The sequence below is a fragment of the Mesoplodon bidens genome (genome assembly GCF_964165515.1).
Source record: "Mesoplodon bidens genome assembly, chromosome: 15".
In the NCBI taxonomy this organism is placed as follows: Eukaryota; Metazoa; Chordata; class Mammalia; order Artiodactyla; family Ziphiidae; genus Mesoplodon; species Mesoplodon bidens.
In genome coordinates, this window is record NC_138171.1 from 35314264 (window position 1) to 35327211 (window position 12948).

At 57.3% G+C, this 12948-nt stretch overlaps 2 protein-coding genes across 4 annotated transcripts; one reads left to right on the top strand and one right to left on the bottom strand.

Moving 5' to 3' along the window:
* Positions 1-103: 103 nt before the first annotated feature.
* LRCH4 (leucine rich repeats and calponin homology domain containing 4) lies at positions 104-12812 on the bottom strand. Of its 3 annotated transcripts, none has more exons than XM_081255503.1 (18): positions 12530-12811; positions 8917-9061; positions 8662-8788; positions 8361-8466; positions 4578-4714; positions 4343-4458; positions 4103-4202; positions 3766-3856; positions 3592-3668; positions 3422-3483; positions 3171-3290; positions 2991-3059; positions 2794-2897; positions 2582-2665; positions 2274-2359; positions 1963-2100; positions 1793-1870; positions 104-478 (listed from the first exon to the last, which is right to left on the bottom strand). In XM_081255503.1, the coding sequence occupies exons 1-18, from the start codon at positions 12747-12749 to the stop codon at positions 374-376; spliced, it is 1965 nt and encodes a 654-aa protein (XP_081111629.1). In that variant the 5' UTR covers positions 12750-12811; the 3' UTR covers positions 104-373. The 3 variants fall into 3 exon arrangements, with proteins under 3 accessions (XP_081111629.1, XP_081111627.1, XP_081111628.1); XM_081255501.1 differs by lacking the exon at positions 104-478 and adding an exon at positions 852-1473; XM_081255502.1 differs by lacking the exons at positions 104-478; positions 2991-3059 and adding an exon at positions 852-1473 and having other exon boundaries at positions 12530-12812.
* On the top strand, positions 4731-6481 carry LOC308628508 (dihydrofolate reductase-like). Its single transcript, XM_081255509.1, has one exon. The coding sequence runs from the start codon at positions 5300-5302 to the stop codon at positions 5861-5863; it is 564 nt and encodes a 187-aa protein (XP_081111635.1). The 5' UTR covers positions 4731-5299; the 3' UTR covers positions 5864-6481.
* Positions 12813-12948: the final 136 nt, after the last annotated feature.

Here is a 12948-nt window from a genome sequence, read left to right on the forward strand (position 1 = left end):
GTGAAAACGGCCAGAGGGAACTGCGGCGCCCGGACGTAGAGGCTACCCGTCCCCGGCACGCACCGCTCTCGTTCGCAGACGCACACACAGCTGAGGGGCAACCTAGAGGGCTTCCAGCTTCCGTTTATTGCACGTGACACAACACCCAGCCCCCAGTCTTCCATCCCAGACCCTCGACCACGCCCAGAGGCGGCCTCGCGCCTTGCTGGGCCAGCCTGCTTCCAAGCTCCCGGGCAGACAGGTGCCTGAGGCACAGGGCCAGGCCCGAGGCCGCCCTCACCAGTCCTCGCTAGAGAGCAGAGCCCCGGTGTGACTGTCTTCTCTGTTCCTGGGGTTCCCGCCGGGTCGGGCCCCTGCACCCCGACCTCAACCCCTAAGGCCGTTCCAGCAGTGCATGGATGACAGCAGCGATGTAGGGGAGGCCCCTTCCCGGGGCCCCCTCCTCTTCCAGGATGTGGTGGGGCTGGCACAGGGACTCCTAGGGGGAGGGGCTCAGGTTAAGTTCCCCTTGTCACCTCCTCTTCTCAGCTGTAGGGTGGGAGACACCCTAAAGGAGCCTGGGCAAAGGAAGCTGACAGAATGTAGCAGGCAAGGGTCAAGGGCACCCTGGATGTGGCTTGGGGACAAATGAGATGCAAGGAAGCTGCCAGAGGATAACAGAAGGGAGATGACACAGGGGGCCAAGACTCAGAGGGAAGGACAGACCTGCCATTTCCAGAGGGAAGTACTGGAGTAGGCAAGCTGGCACATAGAGCCCAGGGGACACGGCCAGGGATGGGCCCCCGGCACAGCAGGAGCAGACGCAAACACACACACATATACACACACACACACACACACACACAGGCAGCCACGGTCTGTACAATTTATACAAGAGACAGAGACCCAGCCTGGGCCCCTGCATCCCCTACAAATATAGAGTTCTCTCTACAAAATATAGATAATTTAGCCCCCTATAGCAGCTGGGGGGGGATGGTGCAAGGAGGAAGGTTAAGACCCACCCTCTAGGGAAGCAGAGGGCAGGGCAGGGAAAGGACTTAAAAGGCACCATCAGCACTGAGAAGGGAGGGGCTACAGGAGGGTGGCCAGAGGCTGGGGGCCCAGGGTCTGGGGGCACCAGAGTGGGGCCTCTGAGGTCAGTGTTTATGAGGGGAGGGGGGTTCACTAGTGTCTTTGGTAGGGGCTGAAGGCACCACCGGTGGGGAAGGGGGTTTGCACAGGAGTCTTATAAATAGAAGTAGGGCAAGGGGGTAGGGGGAGGGGTGACTTCAGGTCCTAGGAACCCAGGAGCCGAGTGTAGACGACACAGAGCAGCAGCATGAGGACCACGTAGAAGAGGATGAAGCCTCCCAGACCAGAGGGGGGCCAGAGGGGCGGGGGGGACCTGCCCCCCGCCCGCTTCACAGCCTCCAGGGTGGTCCACAGCCCCTGGGCAGTGCCCTGGAGGAGATCCGAGGGCGAGCACAGGTCAGCCTGGGAAGGGAGAGTAGGACAGATGGACAAGGACAAAGGACAAAAGACGTCAGCAGCAGCAGCAGCAGCAAGACAATCCTTCCCACCCCCTGCCCTCACGTGCCAGGGCCAGAGCCACGCCAACATGCAGAGTGCAGGGAAGGGAGGCATGCAGGGGAGACATGCGGGACAGGGGCTGGCGGATGTGCTTCCTGCTGAGAAGCAGACACCCCCCGTGAATGGAACCCTGCCATCCATGCAGGGTGCCCCGCTGAGCCCAGGACACTGCACCCTTTGTAGAAGAGACCAGCCCTGGGCCCCTGAGAACACACCCCCATACCTCAGGCACCCCCATTTTTCGACAAGCTTCTAAGAAACTCTCCACATTCTTCCGAGACTTGAGGGCACTGAGTTTTGGCTGGGGGTGGGTAAGAAAGGAAAAAGAGAGTAAGGGGGAAGCCCCAGGAGTCCCCATCCCAACCCCTACTTCCTGCCTGGGCCCCAACTGACCACAGCAGGTGAGGGCACATGAATGAAGGGCACGGAGCGGGGCCGCAGCTGGTTGGCCAGCTGACAGAGGATGACCCCATTGGCTAGAGCCTCTGCCAGGTCCTCGGGCAGGGGCCGCTGCAGCTGGGACTCAAGCACCTGGGAGGCAGGGGAAGGAGGGGGAGAGGTCAGGGTCAGCAGGGAACGCCCTCCTGCCCCTTCCGTCTCAGGGGAGGTACCAGGGTAGGCAAAGAGGCTGTTGAGGGAAGCCGGGAACCTCCAGGCACCACGCGGAGCCCAGGCTCCACCCACGCAGATCCCACCTCTCATACCTGGCGCAGCTGAGCCATCACCTCCTTTTCGTCCAAAAGCTGGGGGGATCGCCGAGGTCTCAAGACAGAGTCCGGTGATGAAGCGCCTGGAGAGAGAGGAGGGTGTGGGGCCGCCTCCACTACGCACCATCGACTTTGTAGCCCGGTCGCAGGGTCTGGCACCCACATCGCCTGCCTCTGCGCTTGTGGGATTTTCAACACAATGGGACAACTGACCAGAGAACTCCCACGCCAGAAGGGACGGCCCCAGCGCCGGGGTTAGTGCTGGATTAGCACCGGGTTAGTACTGGGGAGGAGGGAAGACCCACCTGAGCTGCTCTGAGAGGAAGAACGGAAGAGGAAGCTGTTTGGTCTCTGAATGGAGCTGAGCGGCCGGGGAGCAGGTGTGGTCGCTGGGGGCCGGAGCCAGGGGGCAGGAGAAGCATCCCCTCAGTGTCCTACTCCTCCCTCAGGCCACCAGGTCTCAACACCCCCCTCACCTACACAGGCCCGCACCCTCCTCCCAGCGCCGCCGTCCCACCTGGTCCCGCTGTAGGAAGGGGCTCCTGGGAGGCGGAGGCGGGGGTGGGAGCACCCTGCCCCCCCGAGGCTCCCAGCTGGGTGGCATTGGACTTGGGCGTGCCGCTGAGGAGAGACAGAAGGGGAGTCGAGGGGATGCTCAGGGGAAGGGCGTGTAGGGCGAGGCCCGAGGGAGGCGGGGTCCAGGAGGACACATACTTGTAGGTGGCCTGAGCGGACGAGGCGGCAGCAACCCCGCCAGGAGCCCTGACCCCCAGCTTCGGAAAACTAGGAAATGAAGGTGTGGGGTCAGCAGTGCCAGGCGGGGCTCCGCCAACCCCGAGAGGCAGGGAAGCTCAGGAGGCCTCACCGCCAGGGCAGCTGCTCCCACGCCCACACCTGTCCTTCCTTGGGGAACCCCACACTCCACTCTGCTGCTGCTGCTGCCGCCGCTCGCGCTCCTGCCACAGCTGCAAGGTGTCCGGGCGCCGCCTCTCCTCCCCTGCCGGCTCCTCCCGCCTGCGGGGCAGAGGCAGGATGAGAGGTGGGGCAGAGGCAGGATGAGAGGTGGAGCAGGGCTGGAGGAGAGGACAGGGGGGCGGGGCGATGCAGTAAAGGGAGGAGGCGCCGCCTCAGGTGGCTCCGGGTACCTGCTGCTTGGTGCCCTCTCCCCATCCCCTGCCACAGGGCTCGATTCTGGTGGCCGCTGCTCCTGGAGAAAGAACAGCAGAGGGGCTGAGGGGGTTCCCCGAGCCTGCACTGGCTCCCCTCCTCCAGCTCTCTCATGGTGGATGGACAGGCGGGCGCGGGCTCCCCTCACCTCGCCAGCACCTCGCTCTTCGTCCTCCCCAGGGACGTGGCTGTCGATGAAGTCAACCTGCTCAGGGTCTCCGTCAGCTGGAGAGAGCAGTGCGCATCAGCGAGCCAATGAGGGCGCTTAGGCCCTCGTCCATGCCCCACCCCCCGGCCCCTAGCCCGTGATCCCACTACACACCAGAACCATCCTCCCTCCGCTCCCTGGGTCCCCGGGTCTCCCGGGCCAGCTCTGAGATCCGGAACGACAACTCGGAAAATTCATCCGTTGACTGTAAATGCAGAAATGCAGAGATAGGAGACAGCCTCTCTGGAGTCCCAGGGCCCATGGAGTTCAGGGCCCCGGGCTCTGCTGCTGAGCCAGACCTTCCCCGCGAGATACTTGGGCGAACGAAGGAAGAGGACTCCAGCCATCACCAGTCACTCTGAGCTTTAGAGGTAGCAGGCGAAGGGTCCCGGCTCAGAGGTTCTCCCCTGGGGCTGAGATCTCCCATGATCCTTGGAAAGGAGGCCCTTACCTCATTTCCAGACCACCTCTTGCTGCCACTGTCAACGCTGTGGAAGCCTGAGTCCAGCCCTCCGTCATACCGACGTCCCGGAAACAAGTCCTCAGCGGGGCTGGGGCCAGCCAGGGAGAGCTGGTCAGCCCCATTCTGGGCAGCAACCCCGTTATCCGCCCTCCGGAAACCACGGGGTCCCTGGTGCTAGGAAGGGGTTTAAGTATCCAGGGGCTTCCCTCCTTCCCACTTGGAACTTACCAGGGGCTGAAACTCGGGGGCCGGGAAGGGGCCAGGTCCCCCAGTGCAGACCCCCCGCGCCGCCCAGCCTCTGTTGACAAATACTTGAAGATGTGAAGTTTCCCCTTCAGGCAGATCTAGGTGTGGAGGCACATGGCCGGTAGTTAGGGGAAGAGAGGGGGGCCTCCCAGATCCTGCTTGGCTACCAAAGGGACCTATGCCCCCAACTCCTGCCCATTCTCGGGCCCGTCCTCACCTGGGCAGGCGGGCTTTGCAGGGGGTTGCTGTCCAGCAAAATGACCTGCAGGTGCCTGAGGCGGCAGAAGGAGACCGGGATGCGGGAGACACGGTTACAGGAGAAATCCAGGCGGACAAGAGGAAGGTCTCCCAGCTCTGGCGGTGGGTGAGGGAAGAGTTAGAAGCATGCCCCGGGGCGGGGCCTTGTGCTCACTTCCTCTGCCCCCTGCTCTGGCTGGTGGGTCACCCCTGGGGCCACCGCGCCTCCGCCCTGGTTGGCTGAGGGCGCTCCCCAGGACCCACCTCCCTGCTCCTCTTCCCGCTCAGACCAACTTCCGCTGCTGCCCACCCCACGTGCTTCCCTTGTCCTCCCACCCCACCGCCGCTTCCTCCTTCTCAAGTGTCCATCACGAGGCCCAAACCAAACTGTGCCACCGCGTTGCTCAAAAGCCTTCCAGGATCTGCAGGCGGGGCTGCTGCGGGTGAGCGGGCTGCACCCTGCACAAAGGCACGGGGAGAGGGGGCTGCTGCGACCGTACAGCGCTCCACTAGCCAAGCCCTGGCCCACCCGCAGGAGAGGGTACCCTTCTCCACTTCTCAGAAAGTCACAGCTGGATTAGTGGTGCCCCGAGACACAGAATAAGAATAAAAATCACTGCTCTGAAAAATTTTGCGCCAAGCTGGCAGGTAATCCCCGTGTCAGTATGACATGCTAGCTCGGAAGTGTTTTCTGCCGCTATCATGGTTCGTCCGCTAAACTGCATCGTCACTGTGTCCCAGAACATGGGCATCGGCAAGAACGGGGACCTGCCCTGGCCCTCGCTCAGGAACGAATACAGGTATTTCCAAAGAATGACCACAACCTCTTCAGTAGAAGGTAAACAGAATTCGGTGACTATGGGTAGGAAAACCTGGTTCTTCATTCCAGAGAAGAATCGACCTTTAAAGGACAGAATTAATACAGTTCTCAGTAGAGAACTCAAGGAACCTCCACAGGGAGCTCATTTTCTTGCCAGAAGTCTGGATGATGCCTTAAAACTTATTGAGCAACCAGAATTAACAAATAAAGTGGACATGGTCTGGATAGTGGGAGGCAGTTCTGTTTATAAGGAAGCCATGAACAAGCCAGGCCATCTTAGACTATTTGTGACAAGGATCATGCAGGAATTTGAAAGTGACACATTTTTTCCAGAAATTGATTTGGAAAAATATAAACTTATCCCAGAATATCCAGGTGTTCCTTCTGATGTCCAGGAGGAGAAAGGCATTAAGTACAAATTTGAAGTATATGAAAAGAACAATTAATGTGAAAGTGTTTTCTGATCTATTTCAAGCCTCCTCCTCCCCCCGAAAAAATTATGTATTTTTTGTTGTAGAGACTTTTGTTGACTTTAGATCTATACATAATTATTTCTAAGCAAAGTACTTTTATTCCCCATTAATCTTAACTAGACCGTATCAGATACCGTTTGTGAAACATTTCTTGCTGTAACTTCCTGAATGCCCATCAAGAGTCAAGAATAGGTGACCAGCACTTGCCTAGGGCAGAATATCTACCAAGACAGCCCAAAGTGGAAGAGTGCCCTGGCAGCATGAGTTGAAACCAGAGCCTACAGAGCTAGGAGCTAGGCAGATGGGTCCAAGGTCAGAAATGGATTATAAACAGAAGAGCCAGCATTCAGTTATTAAAATTAGATCAAAAGAGGGACTGTGAATTACTTTATATCACACTTCTGAAAAAAATTCTCTTCACTCAGACCAGGAGTCAGTAAGTTGAAAAATCCAGGATATTCCACAGGGATAGTAAAGACGCAGGTCCGAGACTACCTTTTTGGTGGTTAAAGGAGAAGGTCTGAGACCTTAAAAAACTTTGTTTCTGATCTTCAGTGAGATTGTATGGGATGTTACAATGATAGAACAAGAATTGGCTGCTCTTTACAAAAAAGAATAATATCAAGCATAATGGCTAAAATTAAAAATTCAAAGAGGTAATAAATTGAGAATGAATATTGCTAGAAACCAAAATTAGCAAGTTAGAAACTAAACTTCACAGAATTAAAAAATGAAAATTAAAACATGTTTTACCCAACACGTTAGCAAAGATTCAGATTAAGTACCCCCAAAAAATAGCATTTTCTGCCTTATAAATTGGTACAACCTTTTTAGAGTGTAAGTTAGCAACATCAATTAAAATTCAAAATATTCTGGGTTTGGACCCAGAACTTCCACTTCTAGGAATTAATCCTGAACAAAGAAATGAACCCAAGAGTATTTGTTGCAACTTTTTTTTTCAAACTTGGAAACAGCCCAAATGTTGATTAATAAGAAATAACTAACCAATATGTCTATAAAATGTAACATCTACAGCAGTTAAAAAGAATGAAGTACTGACAGGAAAATGCCAAAAATTGCTAAGTGAAAGAAGGAAATTGTGTATAATACTCAAAATGTTTAATAAATGTTCATGTGTGGGAAAAAGCAAAAAAAAAAAGAAAAAATCACTGCTCTCTGGTCAAGCACCGCTCCCGGGTTAAGGAGTTCATGACCTGGCTCCACCCATGTCTCGCACCTCGCTGCCCACCCTCACACCATATCAGACAACCCTCCACCCCCTTTGCTCTGGGCTTCTCCACATGCTGTCTGCTCAGGTAGGAGAACCCCATTTTTCTGTCCATGCATCTTTCAAGGTTCAGCTCAAAGGTCATTTCTTCTATGAAATCTTTCTAAACACTAGGTTGGAATTTATCACTCCTTCCTCTGGGCCCCCAGGGCATTTTGCTGGGGTCTCTTTTATGGCCCAGAGAGAGCCCTGATTAAATGCTTATTTGTACCCCTACTGTCTTAGAAGGAAAGAAGGAGTTGGGGGGAGCCTAGAGAAAATGGATGGCCACCCGACTCCCCTCTCTTGTTCTTCAAAACCATGGGTAGCATGGCCCCAGCCTTCCCACCTAGCCCTGGCTTGCCTTTCTAACCACGTCTGTGCTGGACCTCCGTGCTTTACACACAGGGTTGCTTCTACCTGGGTTGCAGAAGGATGGAGAACTCTCCTTCAAAGGTCAGCTCCTGCTGCACCTCTGGGCTGACTGAGGTCTTCCCCAGGTCCCTGAGCAGAGCCACACGGCTCCCTCTAGCCCCTACGGCGCTAAGTTTCCTGTTCTAGCGCCTCCCTCTGCTTGTCTCTCCCCATTAAAGCCATTAAATCTTAAGAGTTGGCCCCAGATCTGAGTGACATCACTCACATCTACCTGTTCCCCACCTAAAACACAGGAAACACACACACACAACAATGCTGGCTGAATAAAGGAAGGTGTGCCTGCTTTGGAGCAAAGGCTATCAAGTGTCGGGTGCATCACAATTAGCTCATTAAAATGGGGTTGCCTGAGCTCCAGCTCACTGGTTCAGAATCTCTGGGGAGGCAGCACAGGACCTCACCTGACTCAGGTTTTGAGAGCTTCATGGGCGCTAAATGGTGACACTGGGTGACCTTGAGGGCTCCTCTTGACTGTGAAATTCTACAGGGTGCCGATGCACTCCCCACTCCCCTTCCTGTACCTTTCCCCACATTGTCAAGCACAGCTAATAACCCATGCCTTGCCAGCCTCAGAGGGTTGCTGGTCAAGAGCAAAGAAAATAGTTTACAGTGTGTCTCATACATTGCAAAACCCTGGGCAACTAAGGCATTATTTTTCCTTGAAGATTCCTTGTCTGTGACTCCTCCAAGGTAGATGCACACACGCACATGCACACGCACGCACACGCACACACACACCCTCACACCCCTCCAGTTCTTCCTTTTCCTCACCATCAGGCAGGGCGCTGAGCTGGTTCCTCCGGACATTGAGATCCCGCAGGGAAGGGAGGCCACACAGCTCCGCGGGGAGAGATGGCAACTCATTGCTGCTCACATCCTAGAATGAAGAAAGAAGTAGCGAAGGAGCCACAGACCCCGAGCATCAGAAACTACCTCCTGGACCTGGCCACCTGCTTTAGTCTCCGCTTTTCCCCTAGGGCGCATCCCTCCTTTCCCTGCCCTCCCCCGCCCCCCAAAGATCCCTAGTGCCTGGCTCATCAGTCCCTCTTGCCACCCTGCTCCCCGTCCTCACAAGCTGTCGCAGGCTCCCCAGGGCGCTGATGTCGGGAGGTAGGGCCCCCAGTTTGTTGTTGCTGACGATGAGCACGCGCAGGGGCAGCTGGCAGATGTAGGGCGGCAGCGATGACAGCTGGTTTCGGCTGTGGGGGGGAGGAGGGCAGTGGGCTCACCCTCCAGGCATGGCGCTGTCCTTTCAGGGTCACCAGGAGGGTCACTCAGGGTGCCGAGAAGGACCACCCCCTACCCTCCGGTGGCCCTGCCTCCCTACCTGAGGTTGAGGTAGGTGAGAGCTGTGAGATTCCCCAAGGCTGGGTTCAGGCATCTCAGACAATTGTGGTAGAGACTCAGACCCTCCAGGGACACCAGCTGGCACGCTGCCTCTGGCACCTCGGGGAACCGGTTCCGGGACAGGTCTAGAGGAAGCAAGTGTCAGGGGAGAGCTTGCAAAGACCCAGCCCTGGACAGGAAGACCTTGAACTTCCCCAGAGCCAAGGAATCAGACCTATAAACCTGGACCCTCTAGAGTGAGAAGAAAGCCTTCCGTAACCTGGAGCCCATTCCAAGCATAGCCAGAGCGGCAAAGGGAAGGCAAAGGCCTTGGGGTCACTGGGCTGGAGAAGCCTAGACTTGGGGGAGGGGGTCGAGCCATGAACACCATCTTCAAACACACAAATGCAGGGCTATCCTGTAAGAGTGGCTAGATTCTATAACTCTTGTGGTTTCTGTTCTGTGATGCCTGGAGAGGTGGAAGGCAAAGGTCATAGGAGAAGGTTGGTGCTCCAAAGGAACTAGCAAGGTGATGGGCTGGGAGGTTCAAGGTAAGGACATGAACAACCCCTGGGGGACACGACCAAGAAAGCTCATCCCTCCTAGGCGCCCTGTCTCCCAACCTCTACCTATTTTCCACCAAGGGTTATTATAGCCTGGCTCTAGATACCTGACACTGGCCACCGGTTTTTCACCAGCCCCTGGGATCAGCAAGCCAGGTCCAAGGCACTATGAAGTTACAGATCCAAGGACCTGGAGGGAAAGGCAAGTGGACCAAGCCAGAGGTGGGAGGTGGAGTCCCAGGCACACCTTCCTCAGAGCTGGCCTCCTTCCTGCCCTCTTCCAGTCTCAACGGCCTGCTTCTACTTCCTCTCTTGCTGACCCGGACTTCAGACCAGCTCCTTTGCCCGTGTCTTGGGCACGGGCGAGGAGTGGAGAGGGTGGAAAGGACGGGAGAGTCTACTGCCATCCTTTTATCTCAACCAGCGGCTTGCTAGACCAGTGCAAGGCGTCCAGCACGGGGTTCCTGCCAGTCTGGAGGCTCTCACTGCTTAGACGGCTACAAGCCCGGGTCTCTGCTCCCTCTGCCCAGCCTGTATTGGGAGGGGCCCAGGGCCTGCCGGGGAAGTCCCAGGGAACAGAGCTTGGGTGAGCTTCTTAGAGGGCCCTCTCCACGGAGGGGCAAGCAAAAGCCGAGGGGAGGGGAAGCAGGGGTATATCCCCCAAGGAAATGAGTCTTGTGACAGGAAATGAAGTAGAAATAATCTGTCAAGTTCTGTCTCTGGGCCCTGTGTTTACCAGGGCGGACGACAGCCTGACGCCCCAGGAACCCTCTCTGCTCCCAGCCCTGGCGTGCACAGAAAAAAGACCTGTCACAGAAGAAGACAGTTCCAGAGAGGGTGGGAGGATGAGATGCAGTCCTCCCGCCCTCCCCCTCCACCTGCCCGCTTTCTCTGCATCCACAAATGTGTGTGCTGCACGCGCATGTGGATGAGGGGGGTGGAGGGCATGTTGTGATGGGGCGAGCCAGGGAGCAGGGGCAAAAGCTCAGAGTGAGCGAGCGGAAGGGAGCGGGGCTGGAGGAGCGGTGCACAGGAGGCACAGGATGTGGTCTGTGAAAGAATGAGCTGCACTTCTCTTTTGTGAGAGCAGCCCTTCCCCCCACCTCAGGATTCATCCTACTATCAGGGCCCCGGACCGAGTCCAAGGGACAGCAGGGACCTGCGCACAGCACACGTGCAAGGAAAACGCTGGTTCAGAAAGAGCTGCGGAAGCAGAAGAGGTTCCACACGATTCAGTCAGCGGAGCTGAAGTTTTTAGTCCGTCAGGGTTGAAGGGCAAGGAAGTGTGGAGAGCAGGGTATGGGCAACAGACTGGGTTCCTGTCACTTCCTCTTTCCACCCCTAGCTACAGGCACCCTGCTTGGGGAGAGGGGCCGGAGGAGAGAGTTCTGGACGAGAGAGACCCACCTGGCCTAGAACCTGGGCCCTGAAAGGACTGAGGCTTCCTGTGTGGAGAGCAGGGTAGAGAGGGGTTCTCAGGAAGCTGGGATTGTCCCGCTTTCCCAGGAGAACGGGCTGCACCCTGAGCCGGAATGCTGGGGGAGGAGGCGGAGAGGGGATGGGAGCTGGGAGGGGGCCTGGGAGGTCTTGGGAGTTTTCCCCAGTAGTCCACTCACACAGACAGAGCCCTAAGGAAGTAAAGAATAACATTTGGTCTTTGTCAAAAAACAAGCAAGGGGGAGGGGAAAGGGAACAGACGGCAAGTGTCACACAGCTGCTGAGGTCAATCTGGAGCTGGGCGGGTTAGGCGGCTCGGGGAGACTGAGAGGGACAGCAGTGGCTCCCGGGCGAACTCACTCGCCGCAGAGTGGGCGAGTGAGTTTACCTAGCAACCCAAGACAAGGGGAGTGGTTTCAACTGGTTCTCTCCAGAACAGTCGAGGAAAGAGTGTGTGTCAGCGCCCACTAGGGTGTTTGCAGGTGAGGAGGCACCTGCTAGGGGGGCAGTGCAGTCCCAGGGCAGTGTCATCAGGGGGACACGCTCATCCAGCCCCAAGTCCCACCCTGGGCTCGGCTGGGGTGGGGCTTTGGGAATGCAGTCCTCCACCCGTCTCGCAATCCCCACCCCCCAGCTGCCAGCCCAAGGTCAGAGTCTGCCTCCTGAGCAGCTGAGGCCTCACTTGTCACAGTGGAGTCTCTGCACCCTACCATCAACAGACACCAGGGTGGAGGGAGCATGATTACAGGGATCCTATGGGTGGGGGACTAGGAAGGACAGTTGGACCGTCTCTAGCTTCCCAGCACTCCTAGCTGGGAGATAAGATTTCCTTCCTTTCAGCAACTGCCTCAAGTCCCTCCCCCGTGGGGAAAGCAGAAACTGAAATGGGAATTCTAGGGTCTCTGTGAGATCACAGGCTCCACAGTGACCTGACACACGCAAGAGGGAGGAGTCGCCGCAGATAAAGGAGTCAGGGAAAATAGGAGGAAGAGCTCGTGGAGAAAAGAGTTGGGGGAGGCGGGAGATTTGCTTTTTTCCCACAGGCTGGCTGGGGGAACAGTGGAGAGAGTCAGTGGCCTTAGGGGGCGGGACTACAGGCAAAGGAAACAGAAACTTGGGCCTGTCAGGGGCAAACGCATGGAAGCGGGGGCCTGGGGCTGCTCTTATCTTGGTGGAACAGGGGAAAGAGTTGGAGACGAAGTGGAGAAAGAGAAAGGAGTCATTGGGGGTGGGGAGGCTCGTGAGGGCTGCTTTATGGAACGATCAGAACTGAGGTTGAAGAGATCACGCAAATGAGCCAAGCAGGTGAGGGGCAGGACCATTCTACAGGTGCGCAGATATGCAAATAAAGAGAAGCGGGGCGGGGTAGGGGGGCGCTCACGACGCTCGGCCAGAGATTCTAGAGTGTTCCGTGCAAACGAGAAAAGCGCTCATTGTCTAGTAGTTCTTAAAGTGGGGAGGGGGTGGTAGCAGACTTATGCAAATCAGCAGAATCTAGAACTCCGACGGCCAGGTGATGGGGCGGGCCAGACTCCCGGGCCCGGGAAGCAACAAGCGAGGGGCGGGGCTATGCAAATGAGGGTCCCGGCCGGGCTCGGAGCCGGGTGCACTCACCAGCCTGGGTGATGTCTGACAGGTCGTAGCTGCGGGCCGCGCCCCGGGGGAAGTGCTTCAAACGCCGGTTAGACAGGTTCAGGGTCCCGGTGGCCACGGCCTCCTCTAGGGCCCGCTCTGCACTGCGGCTCCCGGGCAGACCCGGAGACCCTGGAACGGAGGTCGTGGCCGCCGCCTCCTCACTCCCGGCGGCGAGAGGGGCCGCTACCGCCGCCGCCATCCGCTCCCGGCGGCTCCCGCTGCCTGACTGACGGGACGGGCCGTCCCTCCTTGCCCCTCCCCCTCCTCGGAGCCGCCGTAGTCGCTTCCAGGGGGAGGAAGCGGGCTCGGGGACCCGACGGACCAATTGGGATCCCGAGACGCGTAGGAAGTGGCTAATCAGAACCCGCCGGCGGGGTGGAGACTCCGGCGCTGGAGTG